The 23,273-nt window shown below is 41.7% G+C and overlaps 1 protein-coding gene across 1 annotated transcript in view; it reads right to left on the reverse strand.

Moving 5' to 3' along the window:
* LOC144773203 (granulocyte-macrophage colony-stimulating factor receptor subunit alpha-like) overlaps window positions 1-23,273 on the reverse strand; it is a 408,548-nt gene that overhangs the window by 21,266 nt on the left and 364,009 nt on the right. Inside the window, exons 8-9 of the mRNA XM_078658092.1 lie at window positions 19,484-19,640; window positions 4,000-4,093 (exon numbers count right to left, since the gene is read on the reverse strand). Coding sequence (XP_078514218.1) covers window positions 4,000-4,093; window positions 19,484-19,640 — 251 coding nt within the window. The remainder of the gene's footprint in view (window positions 1-3,999; window positions 4,094-19,483; window positions 19,641-23,273) is intronic.

The raw sequence follows: 23,273 nt of genomic DNA on the forward strand, positions 1-23,273 counted from the left end.
CAATCACAATGCTGTAATGCATTGTTGTGATTAGTCTGAGCTCCGTGGTTCGGCGCTCAGATGGGGAATGGAGGCTTGGGAATGTTCTCCACCCTGGCTGTAAAGCAGCTGGGTGGAGAACATGCAAAGTGTGCATGATTGTTTGGCCGGCCCCAGAGGGCCGGCCAAACATTTGTGTGCACTAAGGAGGGTGCCAGCACTCATTTCCCCTGCACAGCCTAGTCCGGCCCGACAAAACTGCCCCAGCACAGAAAATTAAATTGATAATAACATCTCGTTATTATCATTTTATTTTTCCTTTTTTGCTGTGCTGAAAAAAGGCAATGGGGTGACGCACCTCTGCCTTAGCGGCGGAGCCTCACTTGGCTGTGTGACCTCTGTTAACTGACTGCAGGGGAATACTAAGGAGGCAGAAATGTCAGCGGCCTGCAAGTCTGGTTGGGATCTTTCGCTAAGGGATTCGGACCAACTATGCACAGTTGAAATAACCAATGCGCCAATGACATGAACCCATATCATTAAAATCCATCAGATGTGTAAAATGATAGTTACAAGGAATGCTAGGATCTTCTAACTGAGAAGGAGCTTGTGCCCTGAATAAAGAGGTAGGAGTCTAGCCCATTTGTAACTGTCTATAGAAAAAGCCCAAGGGCAAAAAGCTTATATTTTCCTCCATATCCAAAATCCAATGATGTTGGGAAAGCAACCGCTTGGCAAAGATCGAATGTCTAATGTTTATGATCATGCAATCACCACAAACTAACTTGGTTGCTGGCCCAATCCAGTCAGCCTTTCGTACCATAAGGGTATTGATGCAGTCCCAGACATTGAAATTCGACCGATCTATGAGCCAGTGAAAAACTTTTTTTTTTAAACGCATAGTAGACTCTGATTTAGATTCTCTAACTTCGCCATGTTGATCATGATGACAACAAAAGGACAGCTTTTAGGAGGGAGAATTATGCGCGGAAATAATGTTTCGGCCTTAGGTCAGAGGTAGGAAGTGGGTAGTTACAATCGGGTACATTAGCCACTCTGACAGAGGTAACAAGGGGAACATGCCTCTCAGGAGGCCTACAGAAAGATGTTTGAGTGATATAGTATCCAACTGAATAACACATCCACCACTCAAACTACTTTCATATTTCACTATGCTAATTTTCAACACTAATCCTTTATGGGTTACGGAGTAGCGTGCTACTCGCCAATAAAGTGCTTCAACACCCCCATCAGGGTTACAAGCACCATATAAATGCAAACCTTTTCCCTGTTCTACCTCTCCCCAACCCTTCTCAATCCAAATAACTGACTAACATATCCACCACTCAAATTACTTTCATATTTCACTATACTAATTCAACACTAATCCTCATGGGTTCCAGAGTAGCTTGTTACTCACCAAAAAAAGCGCTTCAAACACCATCAGGGGTAGCAAGCGCTATATAAATACAAACCTCTTCCCCTCTATTATCCTGCCGCAACCCTTCTTAATCCAAATAACTGAATAACATCCACCACTCAAATGACTTCATATTTCACTACACTCATTTTCAACACTAATCCTTTATGGGTTCCGGAGTAGCGTGCTACTTGCCAGAAAAGCCCTTCAACACCCATCAGGGGTAACAAGTGCTATATAAATGCAAACCTTTCTCCCCCTTCTATCCCTCCGCTATCCTTCTGACTCCAAATAACTGACTAATATCCACCACTCAAATTACTTTCATATTTTACCATACTAATTCACCACTAATCCTTTATGGGTTTCTGGAGTAGCGTGCTACTGCCCCACCCCCGCAAAAAAAAGGCGCTTCAACACCCCATCGGGGGTAACAAGCGCTATATAAATGCAACCTTTCTCCCCCTTCTATCCCTCCGCTATCCTTCTGACTCCAAATAACTGACTAATATCCACCACTCAAATTACTTTCATATTTTACCATACTAATTCACCACTAATCCTTTATGGGTTTCTGGAGTAGCGTGCTACTGCCCCACCCCCGCCAAAAAAAGGCGCTTCAACACCCCATCGGGGGTAACAAGCGCTATATAAATGCAAACCTTTTTTCCTCTTCTATCCTTCCGAATTCAAATAATTGACTAACCTATCCACCACTTAAATTACTTTCATATTTCACTATACTAATACAACACTAATCCTTTATGGGTCCCAGAGTAGCGTGCTACTCGCCGAAAAAACGATTTGACACCTCATCTGGGGTAGTAAGCGCTATATAAATGCAATTACAATTACAATATGCTTAACTGAAGTAGGTATACCCCCAGGTATATTGGACTTAGACTCAGATGTCAGCGCCACGGCTAGGGTAATAGAGGAAGATGTTTCGGCGGAGGAGGGCATAATATGGTGTTGACAGACTCTAGTAATCTTGGCAATTGCAGCATGAAGTTTAACACGTTTTTCCATGAGGGACGCAAGGCAATAATTAAGAACAGCTACATATTTGGAGAAAAACTGAGCCCATACAGAGTCATCATAGATGCTAGGGAGACGATAATCCATAGCAACAGGGAGGCCAGAGGTATTATTGAGCATCTCTTTGAGTCCAGACGTAATATGCTTAGATTTCCTCTTACACTTAGCGGCAGGGGTGCTAATATGACGCATCTGCTGAGCTGATGGTTCCTGGACAATACCAGAAGGCATAGAATTGGACAGTTCAACCACATTAGTCAAATGGGCCACAAGCTCCCCCTGGGCAACAGAACAAAGGTCAGTTGGCATAGACATATTTGCTGAGCCAGCTAAATCCAATGACAGACGCCTTTTCGCAAAATCTATTTCCCTACTAATAACACCGACTGCTCTAGCCAAGAAGGTGTCTATGGTCGAAGTGTTAAGGCCCAAAGTGGTTTTGGGGTTTAGGACATTGCTTTTTCATATGACATATACCGAAAAGCCCAACGGCAGGAAGGCCACACTCCAAACTGCGGGGAATGAGCAAGTAAACAGGCATGTAGATTGTACAGCAAAGCATAATACCAAAGCTTTCACTGGAGCCCCAAAAAAGTATCCCCGAACAGCATCAAAAAGAAAGCAAATAAGACACCTTACATCTTTAGGGCCATAGATAGAAAAGGCGTCTTATGAGAAAACCAAGAGGGTTGCCTGACCCAGCCTCCAGTGGCAACGGATGGGTGCAGACGGGCTCGCTTTCGGCCCAGTCTTTGATCGGCATGTGCCCGGGTGTGTCCCATACTGCAGGGGCTGCAGCATCCTTTAAATGCTGGCTCCCCAGCCTCCAACCAATCAGCGACCGGACTCCAAGTCCTCGGGACTTGGAGTCCGGTCGCAGGCTCATGGAAGAAGCAGGCTGGTGTGTAAATAGTGCTGTGAGGATTAGAAAAATCCTACCTGACATGCATGCAGATTGTATTTGATCAAATGATTATTCCTTTTTAAAGCGTTTTTGTATTTATTGTTTTATGTTATCTTTTATGATTATGAAATACTACTCGATTAAAGATTATTTGAACTTGAACAAATCATCATGTTATGCTTCATTTCCATGGCTAAAACTTTGACTCAAAGGTATATACTTCACCAGTTCCCACCCAGGGATATCAGTATTCATCACATGTGGTAAAAATTCTTCCACTCTCATAATGAGGGTTTGGATCGATTAAAACAAGACCAGAGTTGTCCCAGAGCTTTTAAAAGATGAAAGGTCAAAAGGTAAAGTACAACATTCAACAATATTAAAGCATCAGGCAAATCAAGGAGAAATGAAAAACAAAAGACACTTTGATGTCATGCTTAATGATTTATAGAAGAAACAAAGAGACATGCAGTTTGAAATTGAACAGATGAAACCTGACTAAGAAAAATTAGAAAAGAAGACAGGTTAGATTTTTAAACTGAGTTAAAATGTGTATGGAAACAATAAGATGCGTACAAGCAAAAACACAAAATACATCTGAATATGAAGAATACCACAGTAGGAGCAATTAATACATTTAAATAGCATGTTTGCTTACCTGCTACAGATGAAAGCAATGACCACTGATATTAGTACAATCCCAACTGCTAAGAGTATTAACATATGTGTGTAGTGGAAAGCTGAAGGATTACCTAGGAAAAACAATGAAGGAAATTGATATTAAACACTTTGATGGCAGATAATCCTAATCTAATTTACAGAACGATTAATACCTAATCAGGTTTACCAAAGCTTATTTCCCCAAAATAAAAGGACTGCGTTTAGCTAATTAATCAATGACCACTTGGGACACGCTTAAGGAAGAGAACAATAGACAGATCGAAAGGAGGAACTATTTTATTGCTAAGAAGTAGTTTTACTTACTGGTAATCTTCATTATCCCCAAGGCAGATGGTAGATACTCAAAACTATGATTCAAAGGAGTACGGTTTGGCATAATGATGATCATTGGTGGGTGATCAGACCCTTCTTTATCCCTCTTCTCACCATGTAAGATACATTGAACCACCAGAATCCACGCATGCTACAACACATCATAAATGTGGACAGGGGATTGACGGTAACACAAAATTCAGATTCTCTTAACCAAAATAACCAGCTACTTCAACCATGAAACATAATCCTTGTTGCACAATCAAGGTATTCGGATAAGACCATATGTGCATCAGCAAGCGGAACACTCTTTGTTTTTCCTCGTGCATCACTCCTTCATATTGTTGACCAATCCTTAATAGAGGAAGGAAACAAAACCTTTGTTAACAATGACCTTCTTCTCCTCATAGAAGTATCACATATGGGAGGAAAAGGCAAAGCAACAGCTCTGACTCTATGAACAAGGTATGGTCCGCACCCACAGAACCAGGAGGTCCATGAACTTCATGAAAAACAAGAAAAAGAGTTGTAGACAGTGGACTGTTACCAGCTTGTTTAGGAAAGATCCGAATTTCATACCTCATTCTTCCTCTGTACTACTTTTACTTAACTTTTATGTACATTAAATTACATATTTATAGAAAAGGGGTGCATATATCTACAATAAATCTAAGAAAATACATTAAATAAATAGTCAGGATTTGGTACAATGTGATTTATGGGTTCTCCAGTAAATATAGGAAAACATATAAATTACTAGTCAAAGAAACTACAAATTCGGTTGTTCTCTTACCGGGAATATCAGGGATATTATACGAATTATTTTTTTTATGCAATCTACAATTGTGTCAATCACATTGAGAACCTGCCATTTTCACTAGACCCACGTCCTCCTACTAAGGGTGAAAAAGATGACGTGCAAGGTGATAATCTAACACGAACGGATGCAAAATTGGTTAGTTGCAATTAGGGATATTCAGGAAGTTAAAGCAGCTCGGACTAGGAATCCTTCAATTTTTCTAGATCTCCTGCAAACGGGATTTGGAGTTTAGCCCAATATTTCTCCTAAAAAAATATGTCAAATCCAAATTGTGCGCCACTTCCCTGACCGCTACCAAGTATTTTTTCTAGCTATACGACACACTGGCTTCTCTGCAGAGGGCAATTATACTAGCAAAAGATTATCTGTTTCCCCAACAATAACATCTAGAGACATATTTACAAGAACTGACGCATCTGTATCAATGCATCAGATTTCTTATGCCTGCCGCAAATGCCCTAATGGCAACATGGATGCGCTGTATTTACAATGCAGTGCTTCATGGTCTTTAGACTGACGCAATTCCAACAATGCGTCAGAACACAGAGGCCAGTCCTATGTTAAAAGCTCTGCGTCAATATTTACGTCTGGTTTGAGAAGGCATAGGGATTTTGACGCAGTCAACTTGTAGAGTGATGCACTAAAACGTTGTACATTTCACTGCGTCAGTTCTACATGGCTTGTAATATGGGAACGCCAACCATGCCCACAATATACCTGGTGCAGGTACAATGTGATGTAGGCCTCTACAAACTGATGCATTGGGCCCAATGTGTCAGTTTGTAAATATGGTGGGTTATTTACAGGCCCCTTGAGTCATTGGTGCAACATACAAAATGGCATGCCGGCAGCACAAGGGGCTTGTACATAGCCTCATGGAGCAGAGTGGAGATTGTGCTGTAGCGTAGAAAATAATTACACTGCAGTGGTGCTGTCTCCTTGTACAAATGCCCAAATGTGTGTCTTGATGAAAGCAGCTGCATACTTTGGCCAAGCAAGCAACATGTCACATCCTCTGCAGATGAGAGACATTTCTGTTGATTTTTAACAAGTGTAGAATGCTTTTTAACCTTTGTATATTTGTTATGCCTGTACTATTTAATAGGAACTGTTCTATTCTTCAGCCAATTCTTTGCCATTTGATCAAATGCTATTTTCACCTGCCTTTTCATTTCACTCAGAGACTAATACACACCACACACACACACACACACACACACACACACACACACACACACACACACACACACACACACACACACACACACACACACACACACACACACACACACACACACACACACACACACACACACACACACACACACACACACACACACACACACACACACACACACACACACACACACACACACACACACACACACACACACACACACACACACACACACACACACACACACACACACACACACACACACACACACACACACACACACACACACACACACACACACACACACACACACACACACACACACACACACACACACACACACACACACACACACACACACACACACACACACACACACACACACACACACACACACACACACACACACATATATATAGTAGTTTAGGTTGCACAGTAAACAGGATTGTGGGTCAGCAGGACTACAATAACAGTAAAAGTGGCAGGATATACTATCAGCACATATAAAAAACATTAGGAAAAAACAGACTAGTGACATCTTGTAGGGTCTAAAGTAGAGGTGGGTATGTTTTTAGTACGCCCAAGTAATCAAACAAAATCATAGTATTTCATCCGGTAGAAAAAGTCAACTGAAGTTTCCAGACCCCACCTGATTCAATAAGGTGAAGTGAAGCTTCCTCACCCAGCGCGAGCTGAGCCTCCAGAAACAAGGAATCTTCATTACAGTTGCTTCCCTGTAGGCTGCCTCCAGCCCTAAGAGATGAGTGGAGGGGGGCAGCAAGACCTTCTTTGCTGGGGGTGGGTGTGTTGGGCAGAAGGACTTTGCCTCTGGTGGGTGTGATGGCAGTGGGACTTTGCCTTCCTTCAGTGTGAGAGTAGGTGGGTGTCAGTGAGCTGCTGTCGGATTTTATTGCCATTGGAGGGGAAGGTGTGTGTTATTGCTAGAGAAGTTGACCATTTGGGTCAGGATTGATTTGTGAGAATTCTAATATGGAATCTAATGTGCTATGTTTCGAAGGTTCCAGTTTCAGTGTTGGTTGAGAGTGAGCCATGTGCACTTCCCCATCTCTTTCTCTCCCCAATAAATATATGTCTCAACTACTCTGGCTTGGATTACATTGATACTACAATTATGATGATGACTCAGCTTTTACTGAGTAATCCCTGTGATGATAATTTACAGAGACTGAAGGTCTTTCAAGTAAATACTTTTATTCTCAAAGAAAGAATAAGGCACACAGGCCAACGCCACGGAAACAAAGTAACTCCACCTATCTCCCGATCGTTAAAACAAGCATTCTCAACATAAACCCTTTGAATGCAAGTTTAGAATCCTAAATTACTATGACGCATGCATGAGATCAATGACATTCCAAGAACAACACGTACTTGCCCCATGCAACAATCCCTCATGCTCCCAAGTACTGTACTTTCTCTGTGAATAGCTCTTTTTGCCTTAATTACAGCTACGGCTTGTACCATAGTACACAGGGGTTTGAGGATTGCTTCAAATTAGTGTATTGGGAGTCAAGGATTCTGTTGTATATTCTCACTTGGTTCAATATGACTACTTGGTGTCTGTAGTCCTTTCTTAGTGTTCCTACCTTCTCTATCTCCCATAGTACCTAAGTGTGTTCTATCTGATGTGTGGGGATTCCAACCTTGGCAGTTCATCTGGTCAGCTGTGGGGTTTTACTGCTCTGCTGTCTAACTTAATAAATATATCTTAAATAACCTGAAGACGTGTCCTGCTACCTACTTAATCTATTTACAACAGATTCATTACCTAATTTCGGTAATCCTGCGGTGTTGGGACTGTGTGCTCATTCTTGACCATTTCACCTGATTGGAGGTTCTGCTCGCGTTCCCTTCTTTCCACCATTGCTATTGTTTTGTGGTTGCTGAGCTGTGTGAGGCATGTGCAAGGTGTTGTATTTTTGGAGAGCGTGGGCTTCTTGTCTCCTAGCTTGCTTTGTTGATGATGTACACTGTTCTAGTTGGTCAAATCTGCAAGGTTCTTTCTGGCGCTAGCCTCACCTTCGGCCTTCCTGCAGCCTGTGGACTACCTACCGCACCATCTGGAGGATTCATATACATATAACAGTGGTTAATTTGTTAGAAACGAAGTGCTGGTGTTCTCGTCAGGAGGCAGCTTGCACCAGCCTATTCCTCCTGTTAGCCTGCCTAAATCAGAACCAACTGCTAACCATGAAAGTGCGGAGAGGATGTGGCATAATGACCAGAGCTGCAGACTTCAGAGCTGGGGAACCAGGTTTGAGTCTTGATTCGGGGAAAATATCTTAATCTCCCTGTAAATGAATGTGTCCTTAGCTGGTGCTCTTGAAAAGTGTCAGTGTTGATGATTAAGTGCCTGGTACTTACCACTGGCTCAAATTAAGCACTTCATATAGATTTATCTTCACTCAGTACTTATTATCTGCATCAACATAATGAGGCTCTTCTGGGCACAGCTACCAGAGCCTTCATGTCATGCAAACACAATGCCACACAAGGGTCACGTTTATTTTTTCTGACATGTAAAAATCTCCTGATATTTAAGTTCCTACTCTGTGTATCTCAAACCAAACTCTCTACAGCAGTGCTTCGCACAATCCACTTTTTAGTATGACAAACTTTTGCGACCTGCCTACCTTTAATGGACATGAATGCGTGAATTTTTTAATGCATCTACAGGACCGTGTGGTACTGCATTGTCATTTACAGACAGCATATTTTCAGTTGAAATGATCATTAAATGTGCACAGACATGCAGTTCTTCTGATAAAACTATATTCCACATAAATTATGCTGCTTAGAAATCAGTCACCAAGATAAGTGTTTTGATTTTTTCTGATCCTTTCAAAATCTTTGTTTCCATCGCTCTTCAGAATTACGCAAAATGTGCTTCATTCTTGCTTTCTTAACAGCTGAATATTAACAGTTCATTTACAAATATTTAGATTTTGTTGTATGTTATGAAAAAATCACACCCTACAGCCTTTCCTTTCACACTTCATGTACCCCAACAAGATAATCACATCATTCACTTTACTTTTCTTTCTCTGACTAAAAAGTGAGAGGAGGTTGTACACACCCATCCCATTTTCAAACAAGCATGGGCAAAGCCAATAGGTTATGCCAATGGAAAATCTATTGTCTTTTTCAATGTTTTCATAAATGTTGCCCACATGCTTTATTTACAGATACAGGTCTATACGACGCTGCACTGAGGAGGAGGAGGAATTCCAGTTCGTTTCAGAGACACAACTGGCAGAAAACAACACAATATTACCATTTTGCATGTACAACATTTTGTAGTGTAATGCTGCATACAGCTGCACTGTTCCCTCCGGGTTGATTCGTATCCATAAAGAAAGTAACTGACATTAAGCACAGCTGTAAGAGTGGGGAGGGGATGGGAGAAAATAAATCGACAGAACACACTCCAAATCTGAGCATTTCTGTATATCTGGTAGATGCTTAAAAAATCACAAAGATACAGCATAACCCAAGCAGGCAATAATCGGGTAAAGCTGACACTCCCTGCAAGTTTTGTGCAGCTCTCACAATGGTCATGTATCCGCCACACAAATTCCCTGCCTCGTGCAAGTGCACACCTCTGATGTGTGACACAGCCACGGTCGGCAAGGGCCCATGGTAGCCAGCGGCATTGACCACTATCCTACTGCCTGCCTTGAATTCTCAGGGCGAGGAACCGGGATGCATTTTAGTTGTAAAAATGTTTGCACAGAATCACAGAATGTTGAACAGACACCGAGATTCAAACCTGTTCTCCAATTTCAAAGTGACAGCTCTGACTGTAATGCCAAAACCTCTCTCCTTCCACGCCTGGTGTGATTTGGAGTTAAATTGCACTTTTTTTCAGATTTGGTCATTTATAAAACTCACCCAAAACAAAAGCAAGGTTCTGCACGTTTTTTTGCAGTTCTTTATATTGCTAAAAAAAAAAAACAGACTAATGCAAGATTTTCAAAATCCAGTGACAGTGTAATCGTATTTTGTACCTCGCACGACTATGCACAAACACAGACATCTAGCTGTAAAGCAAGACCTAGAGCTCTTACCCGAGCAGGCATCAAGTTCAAACTGCACTCACAAAGGGGCATATCTACAACAAACTGTGATAAACATCGCAGTGAGCGCTTAGGGCGAATTTGTTTAACGCCGGCTATCGTCGGATGTAATCGCCAAGAAAACGCGTTATAATCAACGCATATCTCAACAGCGATAAACAATCCGGCGAATGTGGGCATATGTGCAATTATTGCTGGAAATCCAGCGATAAAAGCACAGCGCAATGGCAAACCTTGTTAATAGGGCAGGGTGTGCTTATCCAGAGAATCCACCTCCCGTAGGAAATAATGGCTAGGTAAGATTAAAAGCAGGCGTAATGAAACCTGCGATAAGCGCAGTTAGCGCTACTTTTATAATCGCTTCGCAGGTTAGCGAGCAGATTGCTGATAGGAGAAATGTCTGTTAGCGACATTATCAACGTTATTTTGGTGAGGTACGCCCACTTTGCATATCATTAGAGATGCAAAGCCGGGCGATACGGGAAAGAGCGCAGAGGCATGGAACACGTGCTAGCGTGTCCTTGCTGATAGTGCGATACAATTATTGCCGCTTTTAGCCCAAAAACGGACGCTAAAGCGGCGATAATTGTATTGCGGCTCCTTGCTGATATGCCCCAAAGTGAGGGATTTGATAAAACCAAGCCCTGTGCAAACAAGGTATCAGCTTTCTCTCTTAGAACTAGGTGGGCTCTAGAAACAAAGCGCAAAGTGTTCTTAAAACTGAATGTTAGCTACATACACCGATAAGTGATGGCAGATTAATGGTGAAGAGAAAACTAATGTTAGGTAGGGGGGATCTGTGGATGAGACACCAACTGGAGGTGCTAGTTAGCAGTTAACTAAAGAAAGAACAAAGTGCAACACTTGGTATAAAAAAACAAGAAACAACTTACTAAGCTTAACGCTCAGTCTAAAACTATACGAAGAACTCGCACCCAAAAAATGAATGTTAAAAATATTCCAGAACTATATTTAAATTGTTAAGAAGCACATCAGAACAAAACTCATGCAGTCAGCCAACATGTTTGCTCAAAAAGTAAAAGTAGGTAAAAAAAAAGCAGATGAAAAGTTAATAAGCATTGGCAAAGCCAATAGGTCTGGACAATCTGAGAGCTGTAGGCGTTGTCAATGTTAATGCGTTTCAGTACTACCTATAATTAGAGGCAGTCCACAAAATAAATAACACAGTCAAGTCACAGAACTATCAGGGGCACACTTTCTTTTTGTTTCACACCAATTCTGGGTAGGTATAAGATCCAGAGTCAATAATGCACATGCATTGCACTGAATTGTGTTTTATGTTTTTTTTAGGTTTGACAAAGTCGACAGCGTTTATAATATTTTGAATACACACAAGACAGTGTGGGTTTTACTAAGCTGCTCTCGCGTATGTTAATAACCATTGAAGGGCTGCTGACAAATAGGCTAATGAAGCCGTATCTAAATACAAAATAATGATCTTTGTTCAATTTATTACTGTATTTAAGATAGAAATTCACATTTTAAGACAAAACAAGGTTAAAGGGGTACAGTATAGACATGAAGTGCTGAGGTGAAAATCAGTCATTGGAAAATGATATGATGCCATAGTGAAATACTGGACATATAGAACTGTTGCTGTGACAACATTGAGAAATGTGGTTACGAAATGAATAATGAACTATTGAGAGGAAAATAAAACTACATTGAAAATATAGCAGTAAAACACTCCAAGTACAAACATTTTAAGATTCTATAAACTTGGCCCTGGAAGCTGCTCTCTGTAGCCGCCATTTTGGGAAAACACTGCACTTCTAGCTGGGTGGCCAGTTGCTGGTCTCAGATACCAACTCTTAAACAGCAGACGAAGTCCAATAAAAAAAAGTAGTAAAACTATGATGCTGCATGCAATGGAGGCGGGGTCAGTGAGTGTGGGGGTAGGGTCAAAGGTGTTGCACAAAAAACAAAATATTCTATATGTTTTTTGGGGTGTTTCACCGTCTGGTAGCTACATATAAAATAATGTGCAGCTTAATTGAAAATTTTATTTTAAAACGTTGATACAGTGGTAAATGCACCATAGTACATTAAAAAACCTTTATTAGTTAATGCCCCTTAGACATTTGTGTGTAACCAGAGAGCCACAGAATTAAATCTTTGGTTGGGGAAGTGGAGAATAGTGACTTGTGTATTTTATAGTACAACGAGGCCGCAGCCAGTGACAGAAAGCACTGTGAACATGTAAGTCATTATTTTAAACTTGCATTACACACAGTACAGGATAGACTCCTACAAAATATAAAGAAAGGTTTAAGGTAAAATGCTTCTTCCAAAATAAAGATTTTAGTAATAAACTGACTGTGCATAATACAATTATTTTTATATAACTGTCCCTTCAACGCCTCAGGGGTAGTAAGTGCTACATAAATACAGTTATTAAAAGCTCACACTTCACGGGAAACATCCTTTACAACGAAACTTTTACAACGCAGTGCTTTTACAACGCAGGTTTTACAACGAAAACCATTACAACGCATTGCTCTGGGGGGCGCTCTAGGATAGGGAATAGATTTAATTTACTATCCAACACCTTCCCTAGTGTCCACATGGACTGGAATTAAATTAAACTATTCACTATCCAGCACCCCAAAGCGCTATGCGTTGTAAAGGTTTGCGTTGTAAAAACTGCGTTGTAACAACATGAGTGGTAAAAGCATGCGTTGTAACGTCATACATCCACACTTCACAGCTCAGTTGTTAGTTTTTTACACTACGACTTAAAAAAAAATGTTTGTCATCCCAAGGCTTCAAGTGATTTGATCAATTAAAGCCAGTACTTTATCCCAAGCATCCCTTACGTTTGCAGATTACCCTTTACATATGCAGATTAGCTTGTTAAGCACATTTGAATTTCTTTCTGGCAAGCAGGCACCCTGACAGGAAGGCTTGTTTAGCTGAATGTCCGGCTTTGGTTTCACAGCACAGGAGACTCCCTGAATAACACTTTAGCTGAAGCATTGAAACAATAGGAATTAAGCGTTCTGGGACAGTTGTCATTTTATAAAACGTAGGGGAACTTTTTTTCATAAATCAAAAAAGTCCCAATGAATAAATAAATAAATAGTAAGAAGCACTGTCTCACATTCCTCACAGATTATTTGGCAAAGAAAGTGGAGGTTAGCTTGTTTCTCGTTCTGAGACATAAACCATTACAGCATTATACATCGTGGCCTCGGTTCTTGGGCAAACAGCCTACCTCCCCCGATCCTCCAGCGGAGATAGCTTATTAGCAACATCTCATCAACACAGCTACTCTCTGCTCTGCTTTGTGCATCCTGTTAAAAATAAAAAACAAGCACTGCACGCTGTACAAAGAGCAGAACCATGTGCATGGCAGCATATGCAAAGTAACATCTAGGTGTGGGAGAGACGAGTAATCTGCTGGAGGGAACAACAAAAAGAGGTAAAGGGTGATGGAGGAGAGGTCAACAGCGAAGGAAGGGGAGAGGGAGTGCAAACAATGACGGGAAGCATCATGTCACTTAGTTGGCGAAGAAGAAAAGGTACTGTTTGCTATGAGGACAGAGAGGCTTGGTGGGCTAAGGGACTTATTTGTATGCAAGGAGGCTTCTCTCTGGGCCATCGCTACATTTACGCTTTTGAAAAGCAACAGAAAAACAACAAACCCAAATCACATGGGGCCTCATTTATGAGAAGTGTCGCATTGCTGTGACAAAGCAGCGATGCAACACATCTCAGTGCACCCTCCTTTGCGACACCAAGGATGCACAGTAGTTAGAGTACGGGGCATCGTGTTGCAAGGAGTAACCGATACGTCAGTATTACTGACGTATCTGTATGCGCAAAAGTTGCGGATTTCTGGGGTGTGTCTGAAAACAGACGCAACTCCAGCAATGTGTCCTTTCACATGGGGCAAGCCCCATTTCAATGCACCACTTCTATGAGGCTCTGATGCGGGGGAATGCCTGACGCAGGTATAATGTAGAGCAGGGTTATAGGAAGTGTCACTAAAAGTGTTGCAACGGCGGCGTAAATGTGAATCAAGTGCTCATAAATAAAGCCCTTAATATTTAATTGAATCAATGGAACAGCATCACATGCATTTCTCAGCTGTGAGCGAACAGATTATGCGGCACACATGCCAGGATTAGCCCGCCAACCCAAGTCCCCAGTTCTGGATTTCACTATGCACCTCTGTACAAAACCATGGAAGCAACACTTGCAGCAGCTTGGTGGGGTTAATGTTACGATATCGATACCTCAAATCGAAAGAAAATAAAGTTGGTGATCTGCTATTAAAAAGTTCTCAAGTTTGCTTTTCAAGTTAGCAATTCCGAATCTATGATCTCTAATGCTCAGAAACTGAAATCACCCAGAAGTAGGTAACCAAGGAACAGAGCACTACACAAAAACATTGACAAGTTTGGGTGAGAAGGGAGGCAGGAGGCGTTTTCCCGGCTGTTCGAAGAATGTAAACTAAGTAGCCGTGCACCCCGAGCAGCAGCAACACTAACATTTAAGCAATCACTTTGAAGTCAGAGAAAGAAAAAGTACTCTTGGAAAACAGCGTCTATCATTTGATCTCAGTCCTTCAATGCACCGCAAATGTGACAAAGGAAAAAAGAGTCCTGAAAACATTTCCTAAAATAAAAACATGGGATGGATATGAGTAATTGGTCCCTGCTCTCAGGGAGGGCTAAACACAGGAAGAGGAATGATGCAGGCATCTTTGAAGCGCAGCAAATGTGACGAGATAAATAATGAATTTAAAGGCATCTTTATTTATTGCGTGGACTTTTGCAACTCACCAAAAATTGGGCCAGTGGAACGCAACACCCCGGTGGGTTGCGACCCAGAGTTTGGGAAAAAGTGCTCTATAGAGATTTCAAAACTCTTACAAATTGTTCATCAAGTTAACCAATGTGTATACAATACAGCAATGTGTATACTTCAGCAGATTCTTTGGAATCAATCAGCATTAAGGATACTTCAATGGTGTACTGTACAGTGAACTGCACGCAATAAGAGGTTCCATGTGTTTCCTCAGTGACCTGCACAATTTACGGCATCTTCAAAGTCATAATGTTTTTTAATTCATGATCTTTGGTGTTTGTAAAGTACATTTCACTATTACATCAACGTGCAATCTGTCACACCTCCCGCACCATTTTTACATGATCCGTAGGAGCCACCGATGATGTGGCAATTTTGGATTGGCTCCTTTAATGCATATTTAAGCACTACAGAGGGTTACAGATATCAACATCACAGAAAAATAAATCTATTGTTCTAATAATTAGGAGAAGGGCATACTTGAACATGTGCCTGACTACACACCCACTCAAAATGAAGGCTTAGATGAATATCAGATTGTTAGTCAGCAATTTGAGTCATATTTTGAAGGGAAAAAGAACCTAGTTCTTTATCATCCCAAATTTCCACTACAGTATTAAGCCCCAATGAATGAATTGACTTATGTTACAAAAATGAATGAGTTTTGCCTTGCTCGCTGTGCCACTGGATTCAAGTTAGCCTGGCTGATGAGGGGGGTGATATCCTGAAACCGGTCATAGGAAGCTGCTTTTCGGTCCAGGTAGGACCTGACCTGGCAGCTCAGGCTGGACTGTTCCCATGAGGAGCAGAGTCAAGACTGATTTGCATATGGCTGAGTCCAAACTGGAGTGGCATAGTGAGCAAAAGAACTATGGATTAAATGCAAATCTCTTGACTGGAGGTGAGTGGCTGAAAAGTTCATCACTCTGTCCTTCATCTTGTTGTGTTGGCTATGTTCGCCCTAAGTGGCCACGGGTAGGTCCAGACGTGGGTCCCTTGCTCGCTATGCCACTGGATTCAGGCTAGCCTAGCTGTTGAGGGTTGATACCCTGAAACAAGTCCCAGGATGCATGTTTCAGGTCCTGGGAGGAGTTGGCCAGGCAGTTCGGCCTGGACTGTTCCAATAAGGAGAAGGGTCAAGACTGATTTGCATGTGGCTGAGTCCAAACTGGGGTGGCACAGTGAGCAAAAGAACGATGGATTAAACCCAGATCTCTTTACTGGGGGTGAGTGGCTGAAAAGTTCCAGCACTCCGTCCATCATCTTGTTGTGTTTGCTAAAATAAACCTTATGTCGCGCCCAAGCCTTCCTTTTTAATACCCTAGGGTAGGCCCTAGATAGCCCACAGGGCAGGGTGCAATGTATCTAAGGAGTTGGACATGTACTTTTAAGTTTTAGATGTCCTGGTAGTGACAAACTTTGAAATTCGTTTTCACTACTGCAAGGCCTAGCTCTGCATAGGATAACATAGGAGTTACCTTATTACATGGTATAAGTCTAATTTCCAAATGTGAGGAGATAACAAGTTCATGTCTGGTATCTCTGGAGTCACAATTTAAAATCCGAACTTATGTTGAAATCAGATTTAAAATTTTAATTCTGAAAATGCTACTTTTAGAAAGTTGGCATTTTCCTGCCTTAGCCATTTAGTGCCTGTAGCCTGTCTCTGGTCGCATGACTGGGTGTAGTTGACAATTGTACTTTTTGTATTCCTTCTAGACAGCCAAACACAATAGGGAACTTAGGTGTGCCTGGATGAGTTATTACTGGCAGGATGGAAGGGAGGAGCTGGGCAAAGCCTCTTTACACCTGAGTAGGCTGTGCCCTGCCTCCACACAAAGCGCAGCATACCCCATGTAGTTAGTCTAGAGCCAGGACAGGGAAGGTAGGATGCCTGGGGACTTCAAATATAAACCTCCAGAAGTTTCTCACCAGCTTCAAAGACACAAGACAAAAACAATAAAAATCACAAACTGAATTGGAAAAATAGAGTAGAATTGAATAAACAAAATGGCAAAAATCCAATAAGGGGAACTGTAGATAGGAATTGTTGAAGTTGTAAGTAGTAATAGTGCCAAGAAGCTTAAAGTACCAATGATAGTCAATGGCCAAGGTAGACTGGGGCCTAAATGCAATTTGAGGCTGGTTCTGGTGGACCCTGCGTCAGTCACTTATCCTTTGCGTCCTAGTCCACCACAGGAGTACACTTCTAAATCCCCCTGGATCACAGGGGAGGAACTTAGAGACTCACAAGGTGTCAGGCAGAGACGTGGGAGTGGTCAGAGGGCTGCTTCTTGGGTAGATTTTCTACTCGAGCTACAACAAAATCAACTTGCATGGCCACGTGCTTTTGCAAACCACGTGTTGCCATTAGTGCAGCTTTTCATCCCAGACTGCATTACTGGTGTTAAATTGCAGTGCAAACAACACAAAGTGCAATTTTTCTGTTACATAAAAACTTTGCAGAATTCCGCAGAGTAAGATTCTGTGAGCTCCGCCTATCCCCAATGGCTACACAAGAACTGTCTTGGCATCCTGTTCCCTTGCTTTCAAATGTGCCCGAATTGCAACATTAGGTTTAGCAGGCCTGTCAAGCATGTTTTGACAGTGTGGTGTCAACAGGATGGGCACATCCCCGCCATTCTGCTGATCTCAAAGGAGTCAATACTGTCCATTTAGGTTGACCTCTCAATCACAGTGACCTATTGCGGATTTCACATCTCAGTCACAACTAATTCAGATCACACACAGGCAGGGAGAAGCTGAAAAATTAGGCCTGGGCAGAGCTTTGATCACGCTAAAGTAATCAAAGTAATTTCAGTAATTCTGTGTTAGTCTGATGTAGAATTACCAATAAATAAGCAATCATTACTTTTCCTCACATAATTAAGAGTGATTGGGGAGAAAATCGAGCTTGCTATTTGTGTCCCATTGCATTTAGAGCTGTTTCTTAGCCCAAAACACATCCTTGTGTCCATTTTAGCTGCAAAAGGGCACTGTTGCACTAAGAAATAGCACTAAACGCAGAATTACTCTTCTCACATAATTCAACGTAATCGTGCTGAATTATTGAGTAATTCCATGTGATTACGCTACACGGAATTACGCGATTTATGCCCACCCCTAATTTTAATCTGGTTTTCTACATAGGACAGCTAAGGCTTCTGCAGCGAAAATAGCTTTTTGATGCTAGTCACTGCTAAGACATGTTAACATTATATTTTTACACATCCTACGTTTAAGTACCATGCACCCTGTCTTGTGGGTTACAAGGTATACTACCAAAGTCAGGCTACAATGGTATGCCTGAAGCCATGTTTGCACTGCCACGCTAGTGGAATGCACAGTAGGTGCTGTAGTCCATTAGTGGCTTCCCCACCATGGGTAAACCCTATACAATATACAAGGAACTTAAAGTTAATTAAATATGCCCAACTAGAGTTATGCCAATTCGGCCATGTTCAAAAGGGATATGTAGACACTTTCATACTGGTTAGAAGGGGTATAGTGCACAGAGTTCTAACACCAGCAAAAAGATAGGGTCCAGCAAAAGGCCAAAAATTTGGCATGACCACACAGAAAGGCAACTTTCCAACTCTGCTTCAATATGTTTCCCTATGCAAGAGGTGTTGCTTTCTTGACAAAAACAATCCTACATGTAATGGAGGCTCCCTTGCACCACAGCGCAAGGGTGCCTGTGTTGGCACTAGGCTGCAATGAATGCACCAGTGCAAGGAGTGGTCAGGAATGCGTTATATCTTGATTGATGTGGTGCATTCCTTCGCTTTCACGCAACGTAGTGCAACAGATTGTGTTGCTGCGTTGTGTGAAAAAATCATAACTCTGGGCCTTATTGTCTTTTCGCAAGCAACTGCATTCCTGCGTGATGACAAATGTGTCTCCATATTCACTGTCACCCCTAAGAGAGTCTAAGGGCAACTGTGTCCCTGAGTGAACCATTTACTGAGGCAGTCTTCCATACTTTAAAGCTCTTTCAGCTTGAAAAAAGGCAAATTGTATAACAAGTGATATATCAAGTGAATCCATAGAAGAACTAGGTACCAATCCCCTTCTAGTATTCTATATAGCACACATGATACCGATTCACAAAACAGAGTAAATGTCAATATCTAGAACAAATAAACGAATGTAAGATAAAGGTGTTTAGAGATAAGTGCAAACAGTTCTCCCTAAGATGAAAGGGGTGTTCAAACGTAGACCTTACCAAAAATAACTTCCTCGCTCCATTCACCCCATTCAAGAGCCATATCACAACCTTTTTCTTGAGTGGCTTGTCTTGCCCTCATTTGCAACACGTAGCTTTTAAGTATGTTAAAACCTTGAACTGTGAACTTTGTGTCCTTGCGTACTATGGTCTTTACCTAGAAAAGGAAATGAAATAACAGTGAATTGAATAGTTGTCGATTATTGTTAGTGTTGGGTGTGTATTCACAGTTTGTTAATCGCTTTAATTTAAAATGTTTGCATGTAAAGTAAACTCTATTTCTATTTTCTATTTCTCCTTACACAAGTATAGAAGAATGCAATGAAGCATCAAAAGATGGCAGCCAAGAAAAAGTGTTACTGCAATTGTAATTGAACTATATAGCGCTTACTACCCCTGATGAGACATTAAAGCGCGAAGGTGAAATACATGTAGCACACGCATCGTGTTAATTTAGATTTTATGAATTAAATCAGAATACTTACACATACATGTGTCCTACTATTGCATATTTAGGTACAATTCGGAAGGAAAGCAAAAGGCTTTATGAACTGTACTTTTAAACCAAAAAAATCAGAGAAACAACGATTTTAATAAATATATTTAAATTGGAAAACAGGAGACAGCAAAATATGTTGCTTTTGTGATCTACTCATAAAAGTATCCAGAGCAATATCAAAAGGAGACCAATTCTAAAACAATTAAAGTTGACCTACTTGTTTCTCGAAGTGAAATTGAAAACTTAACCTCAGTACATGGGCAAAGTTGATCTTCTGACATGGACGTACAGACAAATGTGTTAAGTTTGGTTTGACGAGGTGGGGAAAGACAGCCTTTTAAATATCATGTGAAATAGCTATAGTTTACCAATAAAAGCGTAATATTTGTAAGCGGGTATTTTGGTGAATTTTGACAAATGGAGAATTAAAGCACATTTTTGCTCAGACATTGCAACAGCTGACAAGTAGTATTCATCAACTCATATATTTTCTCTGGAAAACCAAAATTTTCTGAAAAGACAAGAATTGCCAACAGATTATTCCAAACCGACTGAGTAAACGGGAATTTAAAATAGTTTGTTGTACTCAAGAAAATATGTAAATTTGAAACCTTAAAATGGATATTTTCTAAATAGCATGGAATGTTAAATTGAAGGTGGTGTCATGGCAATTTGAGTGTTCTATCACCAATCACATTATTGTATAACCAATCTAATTTTTTTAAATCCTAATGACTGCCATTTATGGACGATGGGCATTGTAGTATGGATTTAAATTACTCACCCTTTGCCAGAGTCTACATTAACCTCTAAAAACACATTCAGAATGGGCATTCTTTCCAAATTGAACTTCTTATTCTGCTGTTTGCCCAACCGAAACATGTCCTTTTCAAAGAGCAAAAAAAGATTTGTAATAAAAATAAAAAATGTTTCAAAGCAGTATATTAAAATTATGTGTTTGTATCCCCAATAGATGATTGGAATTTTGACCTGCAGTTCAATATTTGAGTTTCTGAAGAAGAGGTTCATAATTTCAATCATAAAAGTGTCTAAGAGAAATCGAAACTGCTGTGCCAAGATTTCTCTTAGATTTCATGTTGACATAAATCCAAATATAATGGAAAAACACTATTTTAATTACAGTTATTGCTTGTATTTTATACAGTGTTTCGTCCTGCACTTCTGTCATTTCTATGCACCGTAAATGACAGGTGTGGTTATGTTCAAGTGTAATTGTGTGTAATCTATCAACATCTCGCGGATGGGAGACTGGGTGTGGTTTGCCAGGGTTTGAACATGTGAACCAAAGATCACTGGATGGCGTCAGGGATGAGCATTCATTTGTTGGCCCATCATGCTGACAAGTTAATTCTACTTTTAATAAACAGTAGGGTTTGTGCTCAGCGCTTAATTTATTTCTTGAGCCAAAGGTCTGTCTGTGTTTTCACAAAAATGTGTCAAGCCAAGATAACTCAGCTTTTGTGTTAAAGAATATACAGTTTATCGGGAAATGGTTTTTTTAGGGCACAGTCAAACATAACTTTAATTTTATTAGCATTTACTTCGTGTAGACTGAGTTTCATATATTCCTCTATCATTTGAACAACGTTTACCATATATTTTTTGTCATACTTTTATCAAACAAAGCAATATGTTCAGCTTGGAGTCTTATCTTGAGAAGCCAGCTCTTTTCACATCACTCTTGAACCTGAGGGGAAAGTCTGGTTTGTTTGTAACAGTTAAAGGCTTGGTAAATAGAGCCAATAGTAAGGGGAAGCCCAGCCAAGCCTGACTTAGCCCAAATGTTATTTGTCCTTTAATCACACCTTGAGTAAAGAAATTCTTTTGAAGAGTTTTTGGCAATTTGGTGAACTGGGAAGGAAATTACATATTTGGTGCACACACATACACCCACACAAACACACGCACATACACATACACATACACACGCACCCACACACACACACACTGCTTTTGCCTCTGGCCCATTCAACAAGCAAGGGCAGCACGTGATGAATGAGGACCTGCTGTGTGAATTTGCAAAAAGTGGTTGTAAATTGTGCACCAATTTGTTGTAACTGGAAAATAATTTCTTGAACTGACCTATGTACTAACAGGTTGGTTCACAAACTTGTAAATCATAATATGTCATAATCAGGTCTACTGCATCAATATTCATGAAGCTGTTTGCAAATTGGGACTCACTATTGATTGGATGCCATCACAGGGATTTCGGCCTGTTGGGGTCAGTAGAAAACGTGTCTGTGATCACATTTTAATAAAGTAAACTTTTATTTAAATGAAGCCCATTTACCTTCAAGGAAACTGGGTTGCATTTAAAAAGAAAGGTTTTTTTTTTAATTTGTGGGCAGTGGTAACCTTGAGTCCTTCCCTACCCAACTAGGAAGTCAGTAACCTTTCAATGTTTGCAACCAGATACAAAACAATGATACCTACTATAACGAATTGCTATTTAGAAGGGATGCTCTAACATGCCCCGTCCCAAATAGCAATCAATATGCCTTTCAAATTTGTGAATTGAGGGGGGCGTGGCCAGCAGCCAACGATGGCGGCGGTGTAAAAGGCGAGCTCCGTAGCTGAGGCGGCCTCCTTCACCATCCGATCACTTATCCGCCGAACAATTGACATTTCCGGGAAGGTGCCGACACCCAGGACCGGGCGGTGCAAGCGGAGACCAGCTACTTCCAAATCCGACGGTGTGGCAGTCGGTTCCGAGTGCGACCAGGTTGGGCCGCTGGTGCCTGTTGGAGCCGGGGAGTCGCCTGCGGTGCAGAGCGGACCGGAAGTCCGCCGCAGGAGGGGAGACGCCGCCGGAAGTGCCCGCTTGGAGACGGGAAACAGACCTGAAGGTGACCGGGAGGCGGCTGCAGCACCGGTGTGGTCTCCTCGGACGTAGCGGACGTGCAGCTGAGGGTCCCAGCTCTGGATGATCCTGTGCCGAGGGTGGCTCCCCTGCTCGCGTGGTCCCGGCGCTTGCGCCCGAGAGAGCGAGGGGGCTGCAGACGCTCCCCTGGGTGCCCGCCCCGCTGGGGCAAAGACTGGTTGACTCATTAGGCGGAGCGGACCGCTGTGAACCTGAAAGAGAGACAGTCGTCCCTGTGGGGGAGGGGTGTGCTGCCGGACGACGGGACCTTCTACGCCGCCATATTTACCGGCGCCTGGCACGCCGCAATCGCCACGTGCTGCCCCCTGGGGGCATACCCAGGTCCGGGAGGCCCAGTGTCCAGTTGGGAGCGGAGAGACACGGTGGTGGAGCGGGTCACACGGCGC

Source organism: Lissotriton helveticus, chromosome 8 (assembly GCF_964261635.1).
Source record: "Lissotriton helveticus chromosome 8, aLisHel1.1, whole genome shotgun sequence".
Taxonomy (NCBI): Eukaryota; Metazoa; Chordata; class Amphibia; order Caudata; family Salamandridae; genus Lissotriton; species Lissotriton helveticus.